The 26,745-nt window shown below is 35.9% G+C and overlaps 1 protein-coding gene across 2 annotated transcripts; it reads left to right on the top strand.

Moving 5' to 3' along the window:
• Nucleotides 1–507: 507 nt before the first annotated feature.
• On the top strand, nt 508–26,745 carry mfn2 (mitofusin 2). Of its 2 annotated transcripts, none has more exons than XM_058784585.1 (18): nt 508–899; nt 5,438–5,616; nt 7,548–7,683; nt 7,818–7,980; nt 11,138–11,262; nt 11,564–11,672; nt 11,954–12,061; nt 12,553–12,706; nt 15,552–15,619; nt 15,696–15,817; nt 16,830–16,956; nt 17,574–17,678; nt 18,742–18,844; nt 18,931–19,151; nt 20,425–20,580; nt 21,379–21,575; nt 22,530–22,664; nt 25,561–26,745. In XM_058784585.1, exons 2-18 carry the CDS (start codon nt 5,442–5,444, stop codon nt 25,628–25,630), a joined length of 2,274 nt encoding a protein of 757 aa, XP_058640568.1. In that variant the 5' UTR covers nt 508–899; nt 5,438–5,441; the 3' UTR covers nt 25,631–26,745. The 2 variants fall into 2 exon arrangements, with proteins under 2 accessions (XP_058640568.1, XP_058640567.1); XM_058784584.1 differs by lacking the exon at nt 508–899 and adding an exon at nt 1,537–1,957.

The following is a 26,745-nucleotide window of genomic DNA, read 5'->3' as shown; positions in this document are numbered from 1 at the left end:
TTTAGCACTGTTATGAAACTGAATCCTCCTCATAATCCATGCATGTTATGATTTAGAAAATAAATAAAGTAGCATAACAATGTGTTTGAGCTTCTGGCTTAAAGTCAGGCCTCAGTACCCTGAAAGTTTCATTGGTCAAGTACAATGGGTCTAAATTAGGATTTTATTTTTTATTTGTAGTCTTTAATTTAAGTAAAAGAACTCCTGATGTTTCCACGTTAATCTTTAATATGTTTCTAAATGTTATTTTAGAAAATGTAAACCTATATGTACGTACTCGCGTGTTACCTGTGACTTTTCTCTTCACAGTTGATTAAATTACTAAAAATATTAATATCAATTTTAATATTAAGATTAAAGAATGCATGAGGTGGATTTATGTTTGTATGTCATGTACAAATCCCTGGCTTTAACACACAATAGGTTTCGCTGAATAAAAACCGTTGCGCAGCGCGCCCCCGCGAGGAGGCTAGATATTTTTGTCAAACAAAAACCGTCGCACTTAGATTACGTAAAAGCCAACGGTAGAAGCTAAATGCTAAGATAATGGCGACCAAATAATAGCTGAGCTGTTAGATAGACAAGGAATACATTGTTGAAAACGCGTATTTGTGTTAAAAGTCAAGCTAAAACCGCATCATATTGATGTGTTAAACGTACATCAGCTTTTTGACTACATGGGTATTTAGTAACACTGCTTTCACGCCCGCGTTTGATGTTAACAGTCTGGTGAATAGTGCGTGAACGTTGTTTCGTTGTTATAACGATCTTGTTTCGGTTTCGCTCAGCCTGCAGTGTCTTCGCTAACAGCTGTCTTCAGAGAAAGCTCTTCCAGAAGAGGATTTTGGGGTCAACATGCTCGAGGACTGTTTTAAGATATAATCACCCCGCCCTTGCTGGTAAACATTTGATTATAAAATATACAATAACCTGTGCATGTTAGGGTTGTAATTTCACTTTATGTTCTTCAGTTTCTTAGGAATATTTTAACGTTTTGAACGTTTGGTAAGTGAAAGGTGATAGTAGGATTACATCAGTACTGTCTGATCCAGTATATATGTGTGTGTGTGTGTATATTTATTTGTATATATATATATATATATATATATATATATATATATGTGTGTATATATATATATTATTAATTAGAAAGAGATCACATGTCTCTGAGTGATATCTATCAGCTCAGTCTGAAGAAGAGAAAGAGAGTCAAGGGGGAGTGGCCCGCCCTTTTTAACCAATCAGAATCGAGCCCCCCCTGTCCATCATCCTGCGCATTCGCTATTATTCACATGGGATTGGCTAGCATGTCGTAGGGGGCGGGATTTTGTAGTGAGGGTGTGTGGATGATGCTAGAAAAACGACTGAAATATATTTTATATTGGCTATTATTATATTTTATTATACTGTATTGTGCATGTATTATACTACATATTTTTGTTAGTATTATTATTATTATACTATATTTAATGTTTTACGTATTCAGGCTTGTTGAAGGTAAAATTCAGTCACGTGACTCCGGCGTTGGGTGTAGTAGTACAGAGGCGTGGATTGGAGCCGAACGCGGCTGTCAGTGACATTGAAAGTACTCTTCACTGGAGCTGTGATTCGGATAGCAGTCTGTCGGATCCTGTTAAATCTGAGCTAGAGACACCAAAGGTGCTGCTGGTGTTTGTCTCGGGATCTTTCAGTCGCGTAGACTCGGTTAACCCGGTGGAGCAGAGGACGCCTCGCTGCTGCTGCTGTCGCTGTCAGTGACATTGGTCTCGTGGACGTCGTTACTCTGATATTAGTGTGTGTTATGGGTTATAAAATGATGATTGCATTTTATCAAGACTCTGATTTGAGTTTCCGCGATCAGTGTATGTGATCGGTCACTGAAAAAGCAAATGCTGGGCAGCTGATAGGGCTTATTTGATCTTCACTATTTTATACACGCTCCTACACACATTGTCAGGTAAGACTGTTCTATCAGTAACCTGTGTTTTTATTTGTGGTTAAACAGTGGTTTAAACTGCTGAAACGTTTGTGTGTGTGTTTCAATACCTTTTGATAACGTTCAGCTAAGCAGATCTCCCAATCAGATCATCATTACCAGCAATATACCCCAAAGTATGTTGTATAATTAATAGACATTGTGTGAACGTTTGAGAATGTTAGTTAGTGTGCACTAGTAAGAATGCTTGCATAATATTAAAGGGAGTGTATGGGAGTGTTTCTTCTGCTTATCAGGAGCCTGATAAAGGACATACTTGTGTGGCACACTGAGATCTTACAGACAGCACCTGTAGTAGCTATGGTGGTTTGGCAGAAACTGTTGTTACCATGGTGCTATTTTTTATGTTGAAATTATTTATAGGGAACACCCTTTGTTGACTTTGGTGGCCTAGTTGTAATTCAGGCAAATGCTTTTATATGCACTTGCATATTGCACATTTTTCATCTCCCAAGTAGTTGGCATGAAATTACAAATAGTGTGTTGCTGCATGACATTCTATGTTATCTATTTTACAAACTTTTTTTTTTTTTTTTAAATTCTAGTATAATTATTATGCATGCAGTGCAGTGTTATGATCTCATTACTTGAGAGATATGGAATATGTTTACTGTTAAAAATTTGTCTTTCACTCAGCTGGACTGTTTACAGAAACGTAAAAAATCTAAAAGGTGATTTAAATGATTAAAAATTTGGTAATGACAGCTTTTTTGTTTTCTTAACTTTTTTTAAATTAATTTATTTTTTATTTATTTCTTTGTTGCCATCTGCTCAAAAAAAAATATATATATATATATATATATATATATATATATATATATATATATATTTAACACTCAGAAGCAATAGAACCAACCTGGTAATGCACAGGCAGAATGCTGTTTTCTACACACAGCAGACGAGGTCCAGATTATTGGCATATAGCAGATGGTTTCGCTGATGGTAAGTTAGCAGGTTAAGTCAACCTCTGTTGTCTGGTTACCTTATTTTAAGTGCAGACAGACATCTGGACGCATTATTGACGTTGCATTTGTCCTTTTAGTCTGTGCAGTGAAGGTGACTTTCCAGAGCGCATGGACGCTTGATCTTGCACGTATCTTAAAATTTGGCTTTCACTCAGCTGGACTGTTTACAGAAACGTAAAAAACTGCAGCTCCAGACTCTTTAATATGACACCACTCAGATGTTCAGAAGAACCCTGACAGTACCAGCGCTGAATGTTAATAGTGTACGGCTGAGGTTATGCTCATGAACTGATGGCCAAATTTGGCTTGGTTTGAAGTAGGGCTGTGCAATTAATCGAATTCGATTATCATGCACATATCGTCAGTAAAACCGGTTCAGTGATTGGCAGTAAATCGCCATCACCTGCTTTCAGATGGAGCAGCAATTACTACACAGAGCCGTAGTTCACTGACGAGATGAATCAAATTCGATTAATTGCACAGCCCTATTTTGAAGAAGTGATGTGGGTCTTGAGGTTTAATTTTTTTAATTTAATTTAATTTTTTGAATGCATGAAGGCCTGACTCAAGTGAGGTTTTCTTGTACACTTGTTTTCTTGTTTTTTGAATCATTACAGTAATATTGTCACAATTTCTAGTCCTGTCATTTTCTTGATCTTGTTCATCCTCAGATATGCAAACAAATAGTTTTGAAATTTGCTGAAATCTCACAAATGCATTTTGAATAATTTAAAACAGTCCAAATGATCCTGAATGAAGTTTTACTGTGAGGCAGTATAAGCTCCTTCTGCATCCATGAATAAAGAGAGAATTATATTAGTGGCTGACTGATATATAACCAATGCAGGTGAGGTATATCATTTTTGAATTATCGGCATTGATTGATACGTTTTCTGTAGTCAGAGTCAAAAGCTGGACTTTTATTTTGACAATGCCGAGAACAGGTGCTGATCGCTGATTTTAAAGTTTGTAGTGCCATATATCCATTTTCCAACCATGTCATAATATATTCAAATCATATACTGAGCACTGTATATAAATTTAGCAGTAAATCTTTATTTGAGAAAAGATGATTCCCAGTGCACACAATTTTTTTCGGAGTGCACTGGCTACATCCTTTTAGCTCATGTTTTTAACAAATTCTTTATTTGTGAAAAATACCCTAATAGGTTCGATTCGATTACAGAACCAGGAAGTTAATTTTGTAATCAACTTATTAAATTATTTTTTTTAAATTGGTTTTCAAATTATTTCTTTATAACTATTATAGTATATATTTTTCATAATAAATATAAGCTTTATTGTAGAGATAGTCATCTATGTATTATTTAATTTCTTTAAACAATGTAATATCCATATCGGTTATTAATAATATATTCTTAAAGATGTCTGTTCAGTGTCCTCAAGCAGAACAGACAGACTAAAGTGTGATTGTCCAGTAATGTTCTCAAGGCGGGTATTAATGAAAGGTCAGATAGGGAAATGGTTTAAACTGATTGATCATAACTATCAAATGAATTGCAATAATGTCAAAATTCAGTAAGGGAAGGCAGTTCCCTTTTGGCTAACACACAAACTCTTCTAGAAACTGTGGTAAGCACAATTTGATGTGGTGTTGACACTCGGCTCTTTTGGGCCACACAGCATTTCCCTTCAACACATGGGACTTAACAATAGCTCTGAGCATTCCAGTTAGACAACAACATAGCTGAATGTTTTTTTTTTTTTTTTTCTTCTTCTTCTTCTTCAGAGCAGTTCTCAGGGTGTGTTGTGTTTGTGTTTAAGACAGAGGGTTTGCAAGTGTTTGTGTTGTGTATTTCATTTGCAGAACAAGTCTTGTAAATGTCTTATCCCTTTGTTTCACCTCTTTACAAGTTTAAACAGCGAGAATTTGTGAACTTTAAAACCTGCAGCTCCTAACAAGGAAATTTGTTACTTTACTTTAATGCCATTTGTTGATTTGATTCCAGTTGAAACTGAATGCAGCAGCACATGATTGGAGATTAGTTGTCCTTAAATGCTGTCATTTAGATTTTGAAATTCACATGAAACATTTTTTTACTTAATGTTGAGCAATATAGATTTTTTTTTATTGCCGTCCCGATGTCTTAGAGAGCAGGGCGATATGAAGCTGATATATATATATATGATATCGCACTGTTGTAGTAAATAATATGCTTAAAATTTGGTGCAATGAAATTTATATTTATTTTACGTATTTACTAAATTAGAAGCAATTAAAAAATAAATCACTATTAATAATTTGAACTTAAGAGATCTTCAGACACTAGCTGAATGCCGATGGTATATGAGAAAGCATTACTTTATAATAGTTTATTACACAGCACTGTTTAAAAGACAGTAAACTAATGCAAAGTGTTAAAACCACTCTGATCAACCTAGCAACACCTTGGTAACTACTCAAAACTGCTTTGTGATTGTGAGTTTTTTTTGTTGACTTATCTTTATTTTCTAGTGAGATGTCTCTGGTTTTCCCGCGACCCAATACCAGTGTGATCGGCAAGAAGGACAAGCGACTCATGGCTGAGGTGAACGCCTCCCCGCTCAAACACTTCGTCACCGCCAAGAAGAAGATCAACGGCATCTTTGAACAGCTGGGTGCCTACATCAAAGAGAGTTCAGCCTTTCTAGAAGGTGTCTGCTTTCATTACTCCTGGCCATTCGTTTGTTCCACTCCTTGTCTCAGGAGCTCAAAGCACACTGCTGCGTGCTGTTCATCTGTCAAGCTGATAAGAGAAACCTGGTTGATTGTGACTAGCATAGCTCAGATAGCAAAGTCAGGTTACATAATAGACAGAGAGACGGCTAAAGGCTCAGGGAAAAGCATGGCTTAGTCAGCGTATCGTGTGTAAGGATTTTTTCTTTGAACATCTCAGGTTTTCTTTAGGCAAGGTCTTACAAATTTACCCTGGCAGCTCATAAGCTCATAGCATTTTACTTAAAGGATTTTGGTCTCATGTTAGGTTTAATTGAGGTCAGTCGCATTTTAGCAAAAATTGCCAAAGCTCACTGAGTTTACACTGAAAACCAGTTCTATCTTTAACCCTGAGATATTTACTTCAGCATTTGTACTTCAATGCTGAATGATATCTCAAATTGTTGAGGAGAGGTTCATAATTACTTTTCTTTGTGATTTAACGTTTGAGTTATTATTTCACAGGCAATAAAACTGTAAAATATACCATATTTACATTTAAATATTTACATTGAGAAAGGAACTGGAGACATATTGAGAGACTTTTTTTTGTGATTTTGTTGGAATCACAAAAATCCTCTAAAACGTCTTTCTTAAGATAAATTCTAAGAAGTTCTTAACAATGTTCCAAATTGCAGTTTTTGACAAATCCTTTAGATAGATGCACTGATACTAAATTTCTCAGCCGATACCGATAACCAATTATTCAGAATGATATCTGCGGATACAGAAAAGTCAAGTCAAGTCATCTTTATGTATATAGCACTTTTAACAATACAGATTGTGTCAAAGCACTTAACAGTATCAAATTGGAGGATAGAGTGTCAGTGCTGTATAATGATAAGATTAAACACTCAATTTTCAGTTAAAGGCATTTCATTATTGAATTCAGAGATGTCATTGTCTAGCTCAGTTTAGTTTAAATAGTACCTGTGCAACAAAATTGACGATAATTGTTAGAAATTAAGTGTCCCCAACTGAGCAAGCCAGAGGCGACAGCAGCAAGGAACCAAAACTCCCTCTGTGACAGAATGGAGAAAAAAAACCTTGGGAGAAACCAGGCTCAGTCGGAGGGCCAGTTCTCCTCTGGCCAGACGAAACCCATAGTTCAATTCCAACCGCAGCCATGTCAGATTGTGTAAAGGGCTTATCTGATTCTCATGGTCTTGTCCTGATGTAGCGTTTTAATTTATAATCCGAGAATAGTTTAGGTACCGATAGCTTAGTTTTCTTAAGGCAAAAATCTCCCCCAACTAATGTTATAAACTATAAAATAAATGCATCGTTAAGTGATACAGTTGTACTGTATCTTTCAACATACCTCCTGATGTTCATTTGTGTTTATTTTGTGCTATAACTTGTATTAAAGCGGAAGAGACCAGTGTTGCTGCTTGAACTGAAGCTGCTACAGCGATCTGTAACGCAAAACAGAATTTATTGTTTGTATTTTGTGATAAAATCTACAGGATTTGAAAGCTGAGACTTTGTTTCTTATAGGAAGTAACAAAGCACAAAGCTCTTTGCGATTATTGGGAGGTGTGTTACAATTTTAGACAAGGTGGAGGTTATTCTAACTTTAAGAGTGTTTACATAAATATAAAATAGCAGTTGACAAGAAGTTTACTCTCAACAGTGTTTTGTGAATATCATAGAGACTTGAATGTTGGCTCTTTTGATTTGGACCACTAACCAACCACCTAGCATTTACCCAAAACACCTTAGCAACTGAATATCAATGCCCTGATAACCACAAAGATTGATGTAATCATGGTAGTGGCCTTTAATTTTGAATATCAAGGCAAGTTGAAGTTGCAAATGTCGGTGAAGTACTTTAATCAAGTGTAGTTTAACTGGTCTCTTTTGTTGACAGAAACCTACAGCAATGAGGAACTGGATCCTGTCACTACAGAGGAGCAGGTGGCGGAGGTGCGAGGATACCTGTCCAAAGTGGCAGGGATCGGGGAGGTCCTGTCCCGCAGACACATGAAGGTGGTCTTCTTTGGCAGGTACATTGTTTAATGGCATCAACGCAAAGTTTATGTTCATTGTCTTCAGTTTTTATCTGAATGCTACGCGTTCAGTCGCTTGCCATAAATTTGAAGTATAATTTGTGATTAAGTCGCACCTTTTGTGTTAACAGGACAAGTAACGGGAAGAGCTCCGTCATTAACGCCATGCTCTGGGACAAAGTGCTGCCGTCTGGAATCGGACACACCACCAACTGTTTCCTACGAGTGGAAGGCACCGATGGCAATGAAGCTTTCCTGCTCACCGAGGGATCAGATGAAAGAAAGAGTGTTAAAGTAAATGCTCTCTATCTGCTTAATTGTCATAAAGGCGTTCCTAAGTGATCTTGGGTGCCTCTTTCTTTTGTTTGAGTGTTTAGGTGTGTCTGACATGTTGAGTCAGATAAGATCCATGCTGTGGGATTGGAAATGGAAATTGGCCTCTTGTGTAACTCGGTGCATCTCTCTATAGCAACCATAAATGAGCTTTGCACACCGTAGGTGCTAAAGAGGGTGTGTAATCTCTTTAGTCTGACATGAGAGGAGACACCCTGTAGAGCTGCACTTGTTCCTACAGATTTCAGGAACACCGACCAAAACTGTGGTTGTGTGTTGTAATGTTGGCTGCTCTTTTCCAAAACCTTGTGAGCTGTCTATAAAGGCAGCATGTCAAGGCATCATATGTAAACTTCTGATTTGACGGCTGGTCATAAATTCTAAGGTAGCATCTAGGTTTGGGTATCAAGTTCAATACTTACTACGCACCGACCAAATTGCCTAGTATTGAAAAATGTCTTGTTGTTCGGGACCAAATTTCAGAGGTATTGAAGTTTGTGTGAACCCACTCAGTACCAATCAAAATGTTGTATCGTATCGATTCTGAATACAGTTTCAATGCTAATTTTCTAGAGTACAGTTACTGTGCTGTCACACTCTTTTAATGATATTAGTAAAGAAATAAATATAAAGCAAAAATAATAAAATATTATTACACTGCAAATTAAATTAATATTATGAGATCTTTTAAAGCAATATTAGTAAATGTTGTTCAAACATTGTTCCATGTACATAATTCATAAACATTTAGATGGCCCACTATCAGCAAATACTGATACTGTCATTGATATATTGTGCATAATTTATTTGTTCATACAGTGTGTTCAAATTGGAAAATAATGAGCAGATAATGTCAGTGACAAGTAATAAGGCAGAAAGTTTTGTAGTCTATTTGCCTGTGCTAAATGAACCTCTCTGGATCTTGCCTGACTTTACATGAGCTCCCGTCTATAATTACACCCACGTGAGTCAGGGGCTTTTTCCTACCAGCTGTCACAAGGTCACACGTTTTTGTCATTTAGGACTTGTCTCATGACCTTTCCTCTGCATTGATATATTACAGGGCTGCGGAAACATGTACATGCACACTTAAGAGCACATTGTCTGCTGTAGAGGAATGCTGGGAATGAGCATATAACTGTGCATGAAAAAGACACAATGACAGTTTTAAAAAAAAGTTTAATCTATTTTAATTCTTGCATCTAGACATTTAGAACTGTGATTAATGAAAAAAAGCATGACATATAGATGATTTTTTTATTATTATTAGTGCTGTCAAACGATTAATCGCAATGAATCACATTTGAAATAAATTTGTTTACATAATATATGTGTATATTTATTATTTATATATAAATACACAGACATACAGTATATATTTAGAAAATATTTACATGCATAAATATGTATATTCATATGATTGATATTATTTCTAAATATATTTAAGATATAAACATAACATTTTTCTTAAATATATACATGCATGTGTGTGTATTTATATATACATAATAAATATACACAATACGCATATTACGTTTACATATTATGTAAACAGAGACATTTTTCAATGCGATTAATCGTTTGACAGCACTAATTATTCATCAGAAATGTTGGCTATTCTTTTCAGCTCTAGATCTCACCATGAGAAACATTCTGTCTCAGTGATTGGTCACTGTTTTTGTATTTATTCAGTATTTCGTAAGCATCATGAGAATGCCAGGTGTCCTGTTGTGACGTCTGGGATTTGTCTGCAGTTCTCTCTGGCTTCTGATGACTTGCATAAACGGAGAACAATGGTCAGCAGCTATATATAGCCTACAGGCAGTGTGAACAGAGCAGCTGGCTGATAAACGCTTGTGAACGTGTGTGCACTCATCAGGATGTGGGACGCAGCCGTTCTCTTAATGCTTTTCCCAGAGTCTCTCTCTGTCTGAAAGAGGCCATTTCCATCCGCCCTGACTGCATGCACACTCCATGATGACATAAACAAATGCACTCCATTCCTAAGAGTGGGCCAAAGGTCATACGGTTTCCTCTGCCAAGTCTTGTAGTTTTATTACTGATCCTTTACTCTCCGGTGTGTGCTTGCAATTATGGATATATAGGTTTCCAGCAGTTCACTTTTTTTAGATGGAAAATCTCACACCTACAGGTTTGCAAATTTGTAAGATTTGTAGCAATTCAAATACAAGCATTTATAGGCTAGAATATGACCTTTAAAACTAGAGGTGGTTTGTACATGAGCTCTGTTTTTATTGCATGTAAACTGAGTTAGTCTACTTCTGCATACATCAAATGTTAATTTAAAAAGAGCGAGAGAAAAATCATGGTTTACGTCAGGGGATACCAAACTTTTTTTGTCAGCTGAAGGCAAAGTATTTGAAGTTCCGCCTGAGATTTTAAGTTCATATTTCAATAATTTAACAACACTTTCGCATAATGACGCTTCTCTGATGGTAGTTTATGGTCACATTACATGCAAACAAACAAAAAAGTAGTATTTTTGCAATGAAAACTTAAAAAAAAAAAATGTAATTAACAATTAATCTCCGCACACCTGACGGCAATCGATAGGTGCGTAGGAGACAAAGACCAAAAAACTGAAAAACAAAAACAAATCCCGCACACTACCAAACTATGCAAAAAGTATCAAAAATGTTTATTTACGCCGTTTTGCTCATCATGTATCTTCATCAGGTATCTTCAAGCATGTAATTGCAAACTAAAGCACATTTAAAAGGAATCATGACCAAAGCAATTGGTCACGATTCGTCATAAATAAACGATTTTAATACTTAACGATTTAAAAAAAAAAAATTATAAATTAAAAATGATTTATATATAGGGCTGCACGACACATCCAAAAATTATAGTGTTGTGAATTATTTGTCTTATATTGCAATTTGAACTACAATATGACTTTGTAGTTGTCATAGAGATTCACATTACATTCACACTAGTAATAATAATTATTATGTTACTATTTTTAACTCTAATTATAAAAAAGAACAATCATGATTTCTATGATAGGACTCCTTTAATTTCAGTTAATCTAGTTAATCTACTAATCTAGTACTTGGTAATGCTAATGTTTGAGTGTTTGTGTGCGTATTGGTAGACGGTGAACCAGTTGGCCCATGCCTTACATCAGGATGAGGATTTGGACGCAGGCAGTCTGGTGTGTGTCATGTGGCCGAAAGCGAAGTGTGCGCTGCTGCGTGATGACCTGGTGCTTGTGGACAGGTAAACACACACTCGTGCTGTGAGGCCGGAGACATGTTGACTGCAATATTAGGAATTATTCACTGTCCTTTAACACTGCATTCAACATTTTCTGCACATATTAAAATTTGTTTGCATGCATGTTTTGCTTATTTGTATTATTTCGTTTTACATATGATATTTTGCTTGCTAGATGCTGTTTTTAATATTAAGATGACATATAATGCAGTGGCATTATAAGCTTACTGCATTAAATGACCAATTTACTGCATTAGAAGTCATATTAGTAATATTTTGTTTTTGGAAAATCTTCCTTTTCAAGCCCTGGCATCGATGTCACAACAGAGTTGGACAGCTGGATCGACAAATTCTGCCTTGATGCTGACGTTTTTGTGCTGGTGGCCAATTCAGAGTCCACTTTAATGCAAACAGTGAGTTTAATATGAACTTCAGTTTGTGAAAAAGGGCTGATGGACTGTGGGAACAGAAGCTTTACACAGTATTATGGACTGATAAATTGCAGTAGTATTTGCACTTATTTCTTTCAAGTTAAATTTTCTGTATACATCTTGCTAAATTTGACTTGTCAAGCATGATTGTCTTTTATTTTTCTCCAGTCCTTGTGAGGTTTCACTCATTTTAGAGTGCAGTTGTCATGTGACCTCAATGGTGTCAGCTTATTAAAACATGTCTCCCCTCTGCCCTCTTAAAGGAAAAGTCATTCTTTCACAAAGTAAACGAGCGCCTCTCCAGCCCCAATATCTTCATCCTGAACAACCGCTGGGACGCCTCTGCCAATGAGCCCGAGTACATGGAAGAGGTATGACTTACATGACACAACAAACAACACACTTACTAGGAGTCTCACCACCCTGAGATGCATTTTAAACCATTACTATCCTTGATAGCTAAATCTAATACTGTAAGCATGTTTTTTTTGTTCACAAAATTCGGGATGAGGTGAAACTTTAAAAATAGTTTTTGTCTGATTTACAAATAAAGTCAAGTAAGCACTTTTTTTTATTAGCGTGCATATTACTAGCATATTGGCCTTATAAATCACATACTAATGCCTTATTCTGCATGAGCATAGTTTAGATCCCTTTATCCTGCCTCATACCTGAACTTAACAACTACCTAACTAAATATAAGCAGCAATTAGGCGTTTGAGGCAAAAGTAGTTAGTTAATGGCGAGAATTGGTTCCTTAGTTAAAGTGTGACCAAATTGGACCTTTTAGTGACCTTTTTGAAACCAGGGTGAATGATTCTTGGTGTGTTTGCACTGTTATAATGTAACGTGTGTTTGTCAGGTGAGACGGCAGCACATGGACCGCTGCACTAGTTTTTTAGTGGATGAGCTGCGGGTGGTGGATCGTGCTCAGGCCAGCGACCGGATCTTCTTCGTCTCTGCTAAAGAAGCTCTTCAGGCGCGTGTCCAGAAAGCCCAGGGAATGCCTGAAGCAGGTAGATACATTTATATCAGGGGTTCACAAACATTTACTTATGTCTGTGATTTTAACTTAATATTTCAATATGTTAACAACACATACTCATGTTCATGGGTTTCTGATGATGGTGACATGCAAGTAACCAGATAAAGGGCCAGATTTACTAAACAGGGCAAATTAGCGTTAGAGCGCAAATCCATAAAAGCATGTGATTTACTGACAATGTGCAAATTAAAGAACACATAAATGAACCCAGTTCATTTCCATAAAGACCAGCGCAATCTACCAAAAGCAGCACAAATTACCACCTGCTTTAAGACATGCTTTTTTGTGGGCGTTAAATAATGGCGAAAATACCAGTAATTTGACCAGCTCAAATGTTAGTAAATCTCGTTGCGTGTTTGATTTGAATACTCTCCTCCCATAAATTTTACGTCTGAAAGGGAAACTCCTACAAATGCATATTCAATAAGGTCAGGTGCAAAAATAACTGTCCACACCTTTTTCAGTGCTTATTCTTCACTTCACGTCTTTAGTAAATCCCGACAGTACTATTTTAACGCCAAAAGCTGTTAGTAAATCTGGCCCAAAATGTTTTTTTTTATTTTTTATTCAGTATTTTATTTTAAATGTATCATTTGCCAGACCAAAAAATTTTACATTATTGCGAATAATAAACATTTCACTTTGTAGACTTATCTGGACTTTTAAGTTGACCCAGACCTCTTCGTAGTTGCAGAGCTCTAGACTCATTCTTCCCAGTGGTCGGACTTTTGCGACTCACATTCTCAGTTGGTCGCACGAGCACATAATTTGGTCGCTATATATATATATATATATATATATTTATTTTGCTATAACATTTGATTAATCAATGCATGCTGATTCAATTTTATCATACTTTATAGTTATATGGTAACGAAAATGTTCAACATTCAACCAGTTCTTTTTCGTCAGCATTATTTGTGATTTTAAATTTTTTAATTCCTTTTTTCATGCACTTTCACTTTCAAATTCGCGATCTTGGTGTCACGTTTTACAAGACAAAATAATTGTTTTGCTTATATCTATACACCTTTCACTTTTTAAGACTAAAACAAAAGATGGATTCATTGTTATTCTTAATTAAAAAGCAAAACAACAATAAAACAGTAGGTTACAGTGACAAACTAGCTTAGGCTACATAACATTTATTAACAAAACGAATAAGACGAGGCATGGCATCACATGCTGTATTATATCCCGACTAATAAATCACAGAATGTTTAGAAAACACTGAGGAATGAAATAAATAATAATATAAAAACAATTAAGGAAAGCCACCATAGCGTAACGTGAGGTAAACAGTTTTTTCAAAACAAAAAGAAAAGTAAAACTAAACTGGCTGTCGCTTGTTGGTATTCTTGTAGAAAAAAACATGTTCACCTTCTCTGGTTTAAGAAGCGGTCTTTAGTTTGAAAACCAAATCCTCCGTTGCGCTCAGTCACACCTTCGCGCTGGTGCTGACGCAGCGAGTAATGGCTGGCTCTAAACCTGAAGCGCTCGCGCTAAATCGCCTCTCTTCAAGTGATCAGTGAAATCTGACTCCTGCTATGTGCCGCGGCTCTGCAGCGCGCGCTGTATGAAGCAGACGCTCTGGAGCAGCGCAGACCATGCACTCGCACAAATGCAACCACATCAAATTGTAACTTGCACATTCTCAAAAAATTGTCGCAGTCTAGAGCTGGTGTGTGCCAGTCCACATTACATTCACACTGATGTTTTTAGGAACCCAATTAATTTTTAGAATGATAGTTATTGTTATTATTCTAATATTAACAATATAATAATATTACTCTTTTTATTTTTAACTTTAACTATATAAAAAATAATGTTGTAAATTACAGTTGTATTGTAAACAAAAAAATAATATGTGGTAATATTTTACAAATAAAAAAAATATATATTATGAATATTAGAAAGTGAAAGAAAGTGACGTGACATGTGGCCAAGTATGGTTACCCATACTTGGAATTAGTGCTCTGCATTTGACCCATCCTAAGTCCTAAAGCATCCTAAGCAGTGAACACACACACACACACCCGGAGCAGCGGGCAGCCATTTATGCCGTTCGGTGCCTTGCTCAAGGGCACCTCAGTCGTGGTATTGAAGGTGGAAGAGAGCGCTGTACATTCACTCCCACCTACAATTCCTGCCGGACCTGATACTCGAACTCGCAACCATTAGGCCATGACTTCCCCGTGGCCTTATAATAAGAGTATTTTTATAGTTATTTTTTAAATAACTATTTGTAAATAAGTTTTTACTTTCAGTTGTTTACATTTCAAAACCTTTTCAAAAAGCTTCTCACATTTCAAATTCAAGCTTTCATTATGGTTGAATATTGGAGGAATGCTGTAAACTTTTGTCCACAAAAATGTGGAAATATAGTGATTCTAGTGTACATGTTAAATTCAGTGCATGCAAAGATGAAGTTCAGAGGAGTCCACAGCTTCACTCTGAAACACGCAGCGCAGTAGACTGCGGGCTTAATTAAATGGAAGCATTTGATTTGATAATTGTACTAATATGCAAGTTATATCGCAATTTAAGTTTTTTTCTTATTAATTGTGTTTACTGATTTTAATATTACAGTATATTTAATTATGAGTTTTTCATTAACTCACAAACACTCTGCAGTTCCCTCACAAAACCATTTGGGAAACCTTGCATTACAGAATCATCTTAAGTCAAATATTCTTTCATATGGCGATGCCAACATTGTGAAATTTACTTTGTTAAACATCAAACTCCTATTTTTGAAAGAGCAAGAACATTTTTTATGATATGACCCCTGTAAAGAGGTTGTTTTTGGATTCCAGGTGGTGCTCTGGCTGAAGGTTTTCAAGCGAGAATGTTTGAGTTTCAGAACTTTGAAAGACGGTTCGAGGTGAGTGTTGTGGGGTTTGAGACTGTCATTGGTTGAAATGTGTCTGTCTGACTCTCATATACGTGTGTCCTTGCAGGAGTGCATCTCGCAGTCAGCAGTGAAGACAAAGTTCGAGCAGCACACGATGAGAGCCAAGCAGATTTCTGAAGCTCTGCGTCTGATAATGGACTCTGTGCACATTGCAGCTCAAGAGCAAAGGTGAGCACAAAGACGCCTGCTTTTCTTAGCGGTAATCCATCACACTGAACACTGATCCACTGGTGACATTGGAATTAGCTTTGAGCCTGACTGTGCTGTTACAGTCTGAGGAGGAGATAGAAATGGTAGAGTCAGATGTTGGAATTGGAGATAATATCTATGACGTATTTGAATTTTGCTGGCGATTATTACATTTTCTGGAGCTTAAAGACATCCTGTTAGACTGGTTTTGTGATCCTTCCTTGTCTAGCAGTCCACAGCTACCAGGTTGTTAAGACAAATATATTTCGATAGCAATTCTAATTTAAAATTTTGTTGCAAAAACAATGTTTGAGTTAAGTTCATTTTTTTCATTTGAAATATCTTGATATAAGTGTGTCATCAAAGTGAATTATTTAAATCAAAGGAAATTTTATATGTATATAATTATATAGATTTTGATGACTATATACTGAGATATTTGTGCATACAAATAAGTAAAATATTTTGTATTAAAAGCACTGCTGTTCAAAAGTTGGAATTATTTTTTATTTTTTCACCAAGGCAGCATTTGTTTGTTCAAAATAGTTAAAACAGTAATTATTAAATTATTAATAATAATTAGTAGTAGTATTACAATTTGAATTCATTTTTATATTTTAATATACATGGAAAAAAAAAAAAAATCTGTGGCAAAGCTGAACTTTCAGCAGCCATTACTCCAGTCTTCAGTGTCACATTCTTCAGCCATATTTGTACCACATTTGTAAACTGTAGAATATTTTAGTCAATTAGTCCAAATATTTTAATCCATTGTGTTTTCAGTATGTATAAGGATGCCCAACATGACTGCACAAAACCAAGCGACCTTCAAAATAGTGTTTAGCTGGTTAGGATGCAGTGATTAGGAATCATATTAAGCTAACAGTCTTAGACCAGCTTTATTAAAAAGAGTCTGGATTTTTATATGTGAAGGATAGCCGACTGTGCATAGACTGAAATGAATATTTATGATGGTTTTTGTGTTGTTCAGGATTCATTGTTTAGAGATGAAAGAGGAGAGGGAGGACAGGCTGGAGTTCATTGATAAACAGCTGGATCTGCTCACTCTGGACTGCAAGAGCAAAATCAAGAAGATCACAGAGGAGGTGGAGAAACAGGTGAGGCTCCATTTAATGCTCGCTCGCGTTGTCTGTCTGTTTCGGTTTGATATACATAAAAACCTAAGTATACTTTGGCCTTTAGTCCAGTTTCGCAAAAATCAGGTTGGTGCCATTTTGTCTGGACTTAAGCACATACAGGACATTTTAAAAGAAGAATTGTTATTTTAGTTTGACTGAAATTGAACATTCGTTGCTTGTGTAAACATTCATAATGTCACTTTTTTTGGGGGGGACATCATATGGAGCCACTCAGTCTAATGTTGTATATTAAAGTATATATTTTAAGAGATTTCCTTTGTCTAGTTGTTTATAGATGTTTTTTCTTTTACAATTTTAGTTTTCTTTTGAAATTGAGAAAAATGCCGATAATGTTTTTAAGACTACTGGATAAAGATACCATTTTTTTTCTCTCTTGGTCTTTTTTTTAATATGTTTTGTTATGGTCCTTTTAAGTTTTAAATGTAAAGGTAAATGAATAATGTCACACTTTCAAGGCATTACTTCATGGTAATGGGTATTCTAGATGACCAGATTATTGAAGCAAATAGTGATTTTAAGTCTTTAGTGACTTTAAGTTTCAAACACTGTTTTGTCCTCTCCGTCTGTGTGTATAGGTGTCTAACGCTATGGCAGAGGAGATCCGGAGACTGGCTGTGCTAGTGGACGACTTCCACTTGGACTTTCATCCTTCACAAGTGGTGTTGAAAGTATACAAGAACGTGAGTTGGACTTGAATTGGTCTTCCTCCAATCACCTGCCACTGTTTGTTTAATGTGTAGTGTCAACATGCAACTCTTCACAAAGGAAAGTCCCCAGCTGCCCAGTAATATCATGTGATCTCATCTATGCCTTTGTCCTTGATCTTGTTAACTTTCAGTTTTACACAGGGCTGTATCAAGATTGAAACCAATTAATATCTTTTCACCTAGCCTGCATTTATTTGATCCAAAGTACAGCAAAAACAGCTACATTTTGAAATATTTTTACTATTTAAAATAACTGTTTTCTATTTGAATATATTTTAAAATGTAATTTATTCCTGTGATTTTTCAAAGCTGTATTTTCAGTATCATTACTCCAGTCTTCAGTGTCACATGATCCTTCAGAAATAATTCTAATATGCTGATTTGCTGCTCAAGAAACATTTATTGTTGTTGTTATTGTTGAAAATAGCTAAGTAGAATTTTTTTCAGGTTTCTTAGACAAATAAATAGTTCAGAAGAACAGCATTTATCTGAAATAGAAATCCTTTGTAACATTATTAAATGTTTATCATCACTCTTGATCAATTTAAAGCATCCTTGCTAAATAAAAGTATTAATTTCTATAATTTCTTTACCAAAAAAAAAATAATAAAAAAAAAAAAAAAAATATATATATATATATATATATAAACTGAATCCAAGCTTTTGAATAGTGTAGTGTATAATGTTACAAAAGCTTTTTATTTCAGAGAAATGCTGATCTTTGGATCTTTCTATTCATCAAAGAATCCTGAGAAAAATGTACTCAACTGTTTTAAATATTGATGATAATAATAACAATAAATGTTTCTTGAACAGCAAATCAGCATATTAGAATGATTTCTGAAGGATCATGTGACACTGAAGACTGGAGTAATGATGCTGAACATTTAGCTTTGATTATTATTATTTAAATGCATTAAATTCATTTAACAGCATTTAATCATAGGTTAATGTGTAATCTTTGGAAGCGGTAATACATGAAAAAAGAAATATATTTTGTAACATGTTATAATGATGCTTGAATGATTGATTTCAGGAGCTCCACAAGCACATAGAGGACGGTCTCGGCAGGAATATGTCTGAGAGATGCTCCAGTGCAATAACTGCAGCGCTGCAAACCACACAGACTGAAATGATAGGTCAGTATCTCTCTCATACGCTGAGTTTTTATACCGCTCACACCAGTAAGAGCAACAGGTTAAAGAGATGCTTCTGATCGTTCCAGAGGGCCTGAAGCCCCTGCTGCCCATCGGGATTCGAGAGCAGGTGGATAAGATGGTGCCCAGACAGTGCTTCGCCCTCAGCTACGACCTCAACTGTGACAAACTCTGCAGCGACTTCCAGGAAGACATCGGCTTCCACTTCTCCCTGGGCTGGACCATGCTGGTCAACCGCTTCCTGGGTCCCAAAAACACACGCCGCGCTCTCATGGGCTACAATGACCAGGTAGCGCATGTCATTTGAGGACTATTATTTATAAGAGTTTAGCTCAAACTTAGAAGATTCTAGTAATCCTGAAGACCTTGATTACCTTGTTTCAGGTGAGTGTGATTGGGTTTGGAGCTAAACTCTGCAGGACAGTGGCCCTCCAGAAACAGGATGGGACTCCCCTGATCTAAAGCGTCTTTAGGGCTCTATGAAATCTGATTGATTTTTTTCTCAAATTCCTTTTTTTTTTGGTTTACATTTTTCTGGATTCCATTTAAATGGTTACATTTTATTTTAGTAAACAAAAAGCATGTCTTCCGAAATTATGTAAATAAAAAACTTAACAACTATGTATTAAAGATTTTAATTAAAATGTAATAACAATTTTAAATGTATTATTTATTATTTAAATATAATAATTTAATAATAACAACAATGTATTCCAGTATTTTTAGGGGCTACTGAAATAACATTTTCTTTGTTCTTGAATTTGGTTTTATTTCCCTTGTTTTCTGTTTTAATATTTCTGGATTCTGTTTTAATGGTTTATAAAATTGTATTAATGAAAAGGCATGGTTAATTAATTGAATTCATAAAACTTTACACATTTAATAATTTATTAAAATTTTCCCAATAATATGGCACTATGAGATAAATTTTTTCAGAAATTCTGTTTTTTTCTTCCTGCATTTAATACAAAACATTAACAATTAAATTAACCTTTTAAAATTTTATCAAAATTCATTTTATTTTTTGCTGAACATAGTGCTATACATGGGCCATTAAAACATGGAAGAAAAAATCCCTGATATTCCTTAATATATAATAATAAACAATTAAATGTGAATTAGTATTGATTCTAGAATTAAAAAAAAAAAAAAATTCAAAGTCGTCGGAAAAAACAAAACAAAAACACGCAATAGATAAGTAAAAAGATTTTCCACTCATATATATTTCTGTCACACTTGAATTTCAAGAAAGCCCTCATATAGTGAGACTGCAGACGCTGAAAACAGTTTGAGCTTGAGTGATCATGTGTGTATTAGCGGACACTGTGACACTTACTCACACAGACGCTAGTCCATGTCTCCATTTGAATACGTGTACAGCCCTGCTTGTGATTTATTCATCCAGAATTTCCCAGATTCTGTGACATTCCGCTTTATACTGTAAATGTAATTTTATGACTGGTTTCCATGATTCCGTCTGCGTTTTCCACGTCATGGAGCTGATAGGGCCCGGCGTCCTGTGTTGGGTCCTAACTGATCAAGTGTGTGTTTTGTGTTGTCAGGTTCCCAGGCCTCTGGCCATCACTCCGGTCAGCACCAGTATGCCTCCTTTCCCTCAAGGATCCATGACCCAGGAAGAACTTATGGTTTCCATGGTAACAGGATTGGCGTCACTAACCTCTCGGACATCAATGGGCATTATAGTCGTTGGCGGAGTGGTAAGAACATAGCATATGTGACCCTAGACCACAAAACCAGTCATAAGGGTACATTTTTTTTAAATTGAGATTTGAATAAATACGCTTTCCGTTGATTTATGATTTATTAGGATAGGACAATATTTGTCCAAGATACAACCAAGGGCGTAGTTTAATAACCAAATAACCAAAACTAGCAAGTACAACCCTCCCAATATTTATACTTTATTGCAGTTACGCAATCAACCAACTTTGCATGTGTGGTGGATAGCACAAAAGAACATTTTACAAAAATAAACATTTAAGCAAACAAACAAATAAATAAACCTTAAGAGGGCGCATGACCCGGGGCCCACTTCAACCCCCCCAATGTTCAAACCAAAACTACGCCCTTGGATACAACTATTTGAAAATCTGCAATCTGAGGGTGCAAAAAAATCAACATATTGAGAAAATCGCCTTTAAAGTCCTTAGCAATGCATATTACTAATCAAAAATTAAGTTTTGATATATTTACGGTGGGAAATTTACAAAAGATCTTCATGGAACATGATCTCTACTTGATATCCTAATGATTTTTGGCATTAAAGAAAAATCATACAATGTATTGTTGGCTATTGCTACAAATATACCCGTGCTACTTAAGACTGGTTTTGTGCTCCAGGGTCACATATATCTCTAATGCACCAAAATGCATATGTGCCTATATGTTTTCCACACCTGTCTTCATTTACTCACCATCATGTCATCTCCTTGTCTAAGGACTTCAGTCATCATAACTGGGAATATCAAAGCGGTGTGATTGTGTTTGTGTCTCAGATCTGGAAGGCAGTGGGCTGGAGGCTCATCGCTCTGTCTGTGGGTCTCTATGGGCTGCTGTATGTGTATGAGAGACTCACCTGGACCACAAGGGCCAAAGAGAGAGCTTTTAAAAGACAGTTTGTGGACTACGCCAGCGAGAAACTACAGCTCATCGTCAGCTACACGGGATCCAACTGCAGCCATCAGGTTCAGCAGTAAGTCTCTGCCTGTGCTTGAACTGTAGCAAAGTCAGGCCGAATCCTACATGATCCAGTCTGTTTTATAAGTTGTGTATCAAGTTGTCAAATCAAGATCTTTCTCTTTGTTTGGTGCCAGGAACAACACTAAAGCTGAATATTCCCATTTTATTATGCTTTTATCTTGTACATTATTGTTTAATTTTTTAAAATGTTTTACTTTTGTATTTTAATATATTTAAACATGGAATTTATTGCTTTGATGCAAAGCTGAATTTTCAGCATCATTACTCCAGGCTTCAGTGTCACACGATCCTTCAGATATCATTGTAATATGCTTATTGCTGCTCAATTGTAGGGTTGTGATGGTGAGTAAATTTTCCCACCAGTTAATCGACGTGTGACAACACCGATAATACCGGTATCACCGTGGTTTTTCCCTCGCTTTCCCTTGGGTTTTGTTTTGAAACTCTTCCGCCATCGTCTTGTCTGTCTCACCTCACTCTTCTTGTCAGCTTCTCCTCAAGTGATAAATTAAATCTGATCTGTGATGCGAGCAGTCGCGTTCAGATTTAACTGTAGTGTCTATTCTCTAACTCAACTAAATGGTTTTTATTACTATAAAAAAAACAAAAAAAACAACAGTGGTGGGCAAGTGATGCACTAACCCCAAACCTTTGAATGGTAGTGTACATCCATCAAACAAACAAATCACATCATGGAAGGTAGTTTGACATCATACAAAGCCTCTTAATCCAGTATAATCCAGATTGTAGGTTGTTTGATAGAACTAGAGTTAATCTGGACTTTAATGCAAATGTTGTTGTGTCATTCAGACTTTATATAAGCACTTTGAACACCACTGCTGCCCTCTAGTGGAGAAATGAAATATATGAAGTGTATGTTATGAGTGATTTGATTCTGTGTTTTTCAGACATTGTTTCCTTCTAAATCACTGTTTGTTTGTGACAGGGAGCTGGCCAGCACCTTCTCTCAGCTCTGTCAGCAGGTGGACGTGACCAGACAGCAGCTGGAGGATGAAATTGGGGATTTGAACAGCAAGATCGAACAGTTGGACGGCCTGCAGAGTAAAGCCAAGCTGCTCAGGTGAGAGTCTGAGATATCACATATGACTGTTTGATTGTGCATTTGCTGTTTAGCTGCAGTCCGTTTATATGTTGTCTTGTTCAGGAATAGTATACTGTGACAATATATACAGTTTAAAGCTTTGGGGTCAGTAAAACCTTTTAATTTTTTGTAAAACTTAAAGAAATTAATACTTTTATTCAGAGAGGATGCATTAAAATGTTCAAAAGTGACAGTAAAGACATTTATAATGTTACGAAGATTTCTAGTTCAAATAAAAGCTATTCTTTTGAAGTTTATATTTATCAAAAAAATTAGGGCTGCACGATATATTGCATGCGATTGTCATGCACATCTCGTCAGTAAAGCCGGTTCCGTGATTAGTCGTAAATCTCCATTACCTGTTTTCAAATGGAGCGGCATTTAATACACAGACAAGCTATGCAATTCGCCCTAATAATCGCAGACGAATCGCCTGTGATATTGAACGTGATATTGCATAGCTCGTCAGTGATCTACGGCTCTGTGTATTAAATGCCGCTTCATTTGAAAACAGGTGATGGAGATTTAGCGCTAATCACAGAACCAGCTTTACTGACGATATGCGCATGATGATCGCATGCAATATATCGTGCAGCCCTAAAACAAATGATGAAAATCTGGAGTAATGATGCTGAAAATTCAGCTTTCTTATCACAGGAATAAATTACATTTTAAAATGTATTAAATTAAATTTTTACTGTGTTTTTGCATAAATTAATGCAGCTTTGGTGAACATAAAAGTCTTCTTTCAAAGACATTTAAAAGGTCTTACAAACCCCAAATTTTTACAATGTAAATGGACTAAAAATTTCTTTCTTGCAATTAGAACCATTTAAACTAAACAGAAATAAAAGAATGCAAAATTCTAATTAAAATGATCAAGACAAACTAGGGATGCCCGATACTGAGCTCCTGCATTCGTACTCGTTAAAATGCTCCGATACCACACAGCATGTGATAAGTGCCGTATTCAGACAAAGAAACACCGGCAACAGAACAACAGACCGCAGAATGGAGTTATTAGAGATTAAAGATGTATACGAAGTATATGTGTGCAATGAATATAATGTTAAACATTCAGTATTAATGCTTGTATAGCTGATGTGTGCGAGCTGATAAGCAAAGCACGCTGAGTGGCTTGAGCGCGCGGCGGCGCAGATGCACAAGAGAATATCTCTTTCTCACAGACATAACTGGAAAGTTTGTAATTCGGTCAGATATGTCAAAAACAATGCACAAGTTATTTAACGGTAGGGAGGGAGAGAGAGAGAGAGCGCACTTCTGTTGTGTGATCTTTATTGATGTTTCGGCACGCATCATTTAGATTGAAACTAAATCGTAAATATAAGACAATTTATAGGAGCATTCACTATAAACATAATTTATTTTCAACCTTAAGCATACACGACTTTCTGGCGAAAGTGAATCTAGCAGCCTGTGTGAAATGCGTGAGGCTGCTCTGTACTTGTCCCTCTCATTCTGCACCAGTACAAATACATGCGTGCGTTTTGCTTGCTTCATGAGTGTTTCTGCATTATATGAGTGCCTTTGAAATATAAATCGCAGCACGTTTCAGATGAAAAAAACACGACTTCTATTTCTGAAAATATCACAGTTAGGAGATTTATAACGAGTGGTTCCCCGCAATGGAGAAGCTCTAATGCTATTAAATTAAAGATGGTTTACCATAGAGCAAAAAATGAACAGTGAAAGTAACAAAAACTTGTAAAATACATTTTAATGGGCATAATTAAGTGTTAAAATAACCAAAGGATATACAGTCAAACCAAAAATTATTCAGAGACCAAATATAATTTTTGATAAATTTTTACTAGTGTGTGCAGGACACTATAGTTCATTTAAGTTAGTGAGGATAGCAAAATAAAGTAAACTGTGACATATAGCCTACCCAAAAATTCTTCATACAGTGGACTACCAGTAAAATTGATACAAATCTGGGACCAAAAATGATTCAGACTGAGTCTGGGAAAAAACTGAAGTTCAGGTTTGCATGAACCTGGTTGACAGGACACCCAGGAGACTACAGGCTGTCATTAAGGCTAAGGGTTGCCCGACTAAGTATTGACAGTTGTGTAAATATGGCAATACTAACACCTGTCTGAATACTTTTTGGTTGATCGTAATCCATCACATACCTTTCTATCAAAGTTATTTGACATTATCAAGCTGAATTTGTTCTGACACAGTTTAAGTCTGACTTCTTGTCATATTTTATTACCATTTTCTAAACTTTAGCGAATAAACTGTGATAATGTGAGAAATGTTGAAGGTGTCTGAATAAATTTTGGTTTGACTGTGTCTATTTGACAAATGAAGTTAACCAACTAACATTATACATACTCTTTTGTTTTCTGTACCCAATATTTAAAAAAAATGTACAAATGCAATGGAAATATCGGTATCGGTATCGGTACTCTGTATCAGCAAGTACCAAAAATAAAAGTATCGGTATCGGGCGAGTACTGGAAAAGTGGTATTGGTGCATCCCTTTTAAAAACAGGTATTACTGGAATGATATCTAAACATTTTTATTTATAAACTCACCAGTATATACATACTAATAAATATCAATATTTACTTGCATCTATGTTTTGAAAATGTTTGAAATGCTGCAAATGTGTCATTGAACTGATTTGCAGAAATTCTTTTTTTTTTTTTTGCCTCTGTGGTTCAAATTAGAGACACATTTTAAATATCTCGCAAGTTATAACGCAAGTTAGCAGGGGTAAAACTAGTTCACTGGCCTTTGCAAAGCTTATTGGGCAAAAATAAATTGGTTTTGTTCATTTTATTTTGTTAACTGAAAGTTGACACAAATTAAAAATGCTAACTACATGTTTTATGGTTCCTACAGGAATAAAGCCGGCTGGCTGGACAGTGAACTCAACATGTTTACCCAGCAGTACCTTCAACAGGGTCGATAGAGATCCGTCTGAACACTACGAGCTCCACACTGCTGCACTTTTAATATCTACTGCAGATAATCGAACACCTAGCCATGCTTTCAGCCATTTATTTGAGCGTACCAAATACTGCTCATCACATATTTCTTTTTTTTTTTTTCTATCAGTATTTTGTTTGTTTTTTTGCATTTGAGACTACGGTGTCGTGCCACTTTGAAGAGAGCTTTCTTTTGTTTTGTACACTTTGTTTCTTTTGTATTTAATACAAGGTAATTATTTATTCTTGAGGTAAGAGGTCATGTGAAGTGCTTGGCCTTTGTGCAGATTGTGTTGTATAGATTCCCAGAGAGATTTGTTAGTATGCCACAGCACGTTGCAAAAAGTGAGATGTCTTGTAAATGGGCTCTCGCATGCCTTGTAATGAATCTGACTGCGTGCATCAGCTTAACGTGGGATTTCCTCTTTGGTCTTTGTCACAGATGTGACGTTACGTAAGCGGTACGCTGCGTCTCCATTCCACTCAGTGTGTGTGAGTCAATCTGAGCAAATCTAAATAATTATATTTTTGTCACCCTGTTCCCAAAATCTTGATGTGGCGACATTAAAAATCTAATTGTTTTGAATGAAATCAGCAATATATTGTAGTGCCTCTTCACCCCCTGCACTGCACCTGCACTGTTTTTCTAATCATTTGTTTAGTTTCAACATGGGACAAATTAATATGCTATTATTTATGTATGAATTGGATAGGAAAAGCAGATTTATGTAAACCTGGATGCCAGTTACGCATATAATTGCATTATACGTTTATTCATCCACATCTGAAATGTAATCAGACTGTAAATGTGTGTGATGCATTACTAACCTGTTAGTTCCTGCATATGTATGATCTAGTGTATGCTAACCCGTTTCGTTTGGATTATGACGTGTGCCAAGTGTTCAAGAACGTCGTCGGGAGAAGCTCTTGTGATGTGCACTTTATATTTTGCTGCTTTTTTGCATTCGTCTCCAGAAGATCCATTAGAAAGAGAAAGGTACCTGTCAACAGTAATGTATAGATGAGCATGCGAACCGTTGTAATTTATTGTCATTCGCTATTAGTTAGATGAAATAAAGTGACACTGTTGAAAAATGAA

Source organism: Onychostoma macrolepis, chromosome 08 (assembly GCF_012432095.1).
Source record: "Onychostoma macrolepis isolate SWU-2019 chromosome 08, ASM1243209v1, whole genome shotgun sequence".
Lineage (NCBI taxonomy): Eukaryota > Metazoa > Chordata > Actinopteri > Cypriniformes > Cyprinidae > Onychostoma > Onychostoma macrolepis.
Note: the sequence above shows the minus strand (reverse complement) of the source record. Positions and strands in the feature narration are given on the sequence as shown.